The sequence below is a fragment of the Bison bison genome, unplaced genomic scaffold (genome assembly GCF_000754665.1).
Source record: "Bison bison bison isolate TAMUID 2011002044 unplaced genomic scaffold, Bison_UMD1.0 scf7180017864144, whole genome shotgun sequence".
NCBI lineage: Eukaryota > Metazoa > Chordata > Mammalia > Artiodactyla > Bovidae > Bison > Bison bison.
Window position 1 is genome coordinate 5,698,126 of NW_011494716.1, and position 395 is coordinate 5,698,520.

Consider the following 395-nt stretch of genomic DNA (forward strand, 5'->3'; position numbering starts at 1 on the left):
CGGGTTCCGCCCCCCATCTCCCCCTCCCCGGACTCACTGAGAAGTTGCCGGCTCGAGTCGCTGACGGTCACGTTCTCCTGCCAGAACGGGTTCATCAGCGGCGCGCAGGGGTTCTGGACTGGGTGGGGCAGAGGAATCGGTGGGCGTAGGGGCTGGTGGGGGGGGTCCCCGGGGGTTCAGACCCAGCCCGCGCCTTCGTCCCCACGTCCCTCCTGGATGTCCCACCCGGGGGTTGTAGGGTCGCGGAGCAGCGGTGGGCTGAGCCGGGCACCTCTTTATAGGGGTGATGGCAGCCCCAGGACCCTGGGCCACCTCCCGTCCAGCCCCGGACCTCGCGTTTCGCGGGCTCCAGGGCTTGAAAGACGAGTGCGCGCCAAGCAACAGGTCCGGCCACC

The 395-nt window shown here is 69.9% G+C and overlaps 1 protein-coding gene across 2 annotated transcripts in view; it reads right to left on the minus strand.

Annotated features, from left to right (window-relative positions):
- Positions 1 to 395, minus strand: part of TMEM114 (transmembrane protein 114) — a 14,994-nt gene that overhangs the window by 14,219 nt on the left and 380 nt on the right. For both annotated transcript variants that reach the window (XM_010840450.1, XM_010840449.1), the window contains exon 2: positions 38 to 118. In XM_010840450.1, the coding sequence (XP_010838752.1) occupies positions 38 to 118 (81 nt within the window). The remainder of the gene's footprint in view (positions 1 to 37; positions 119 to 395) is intronic.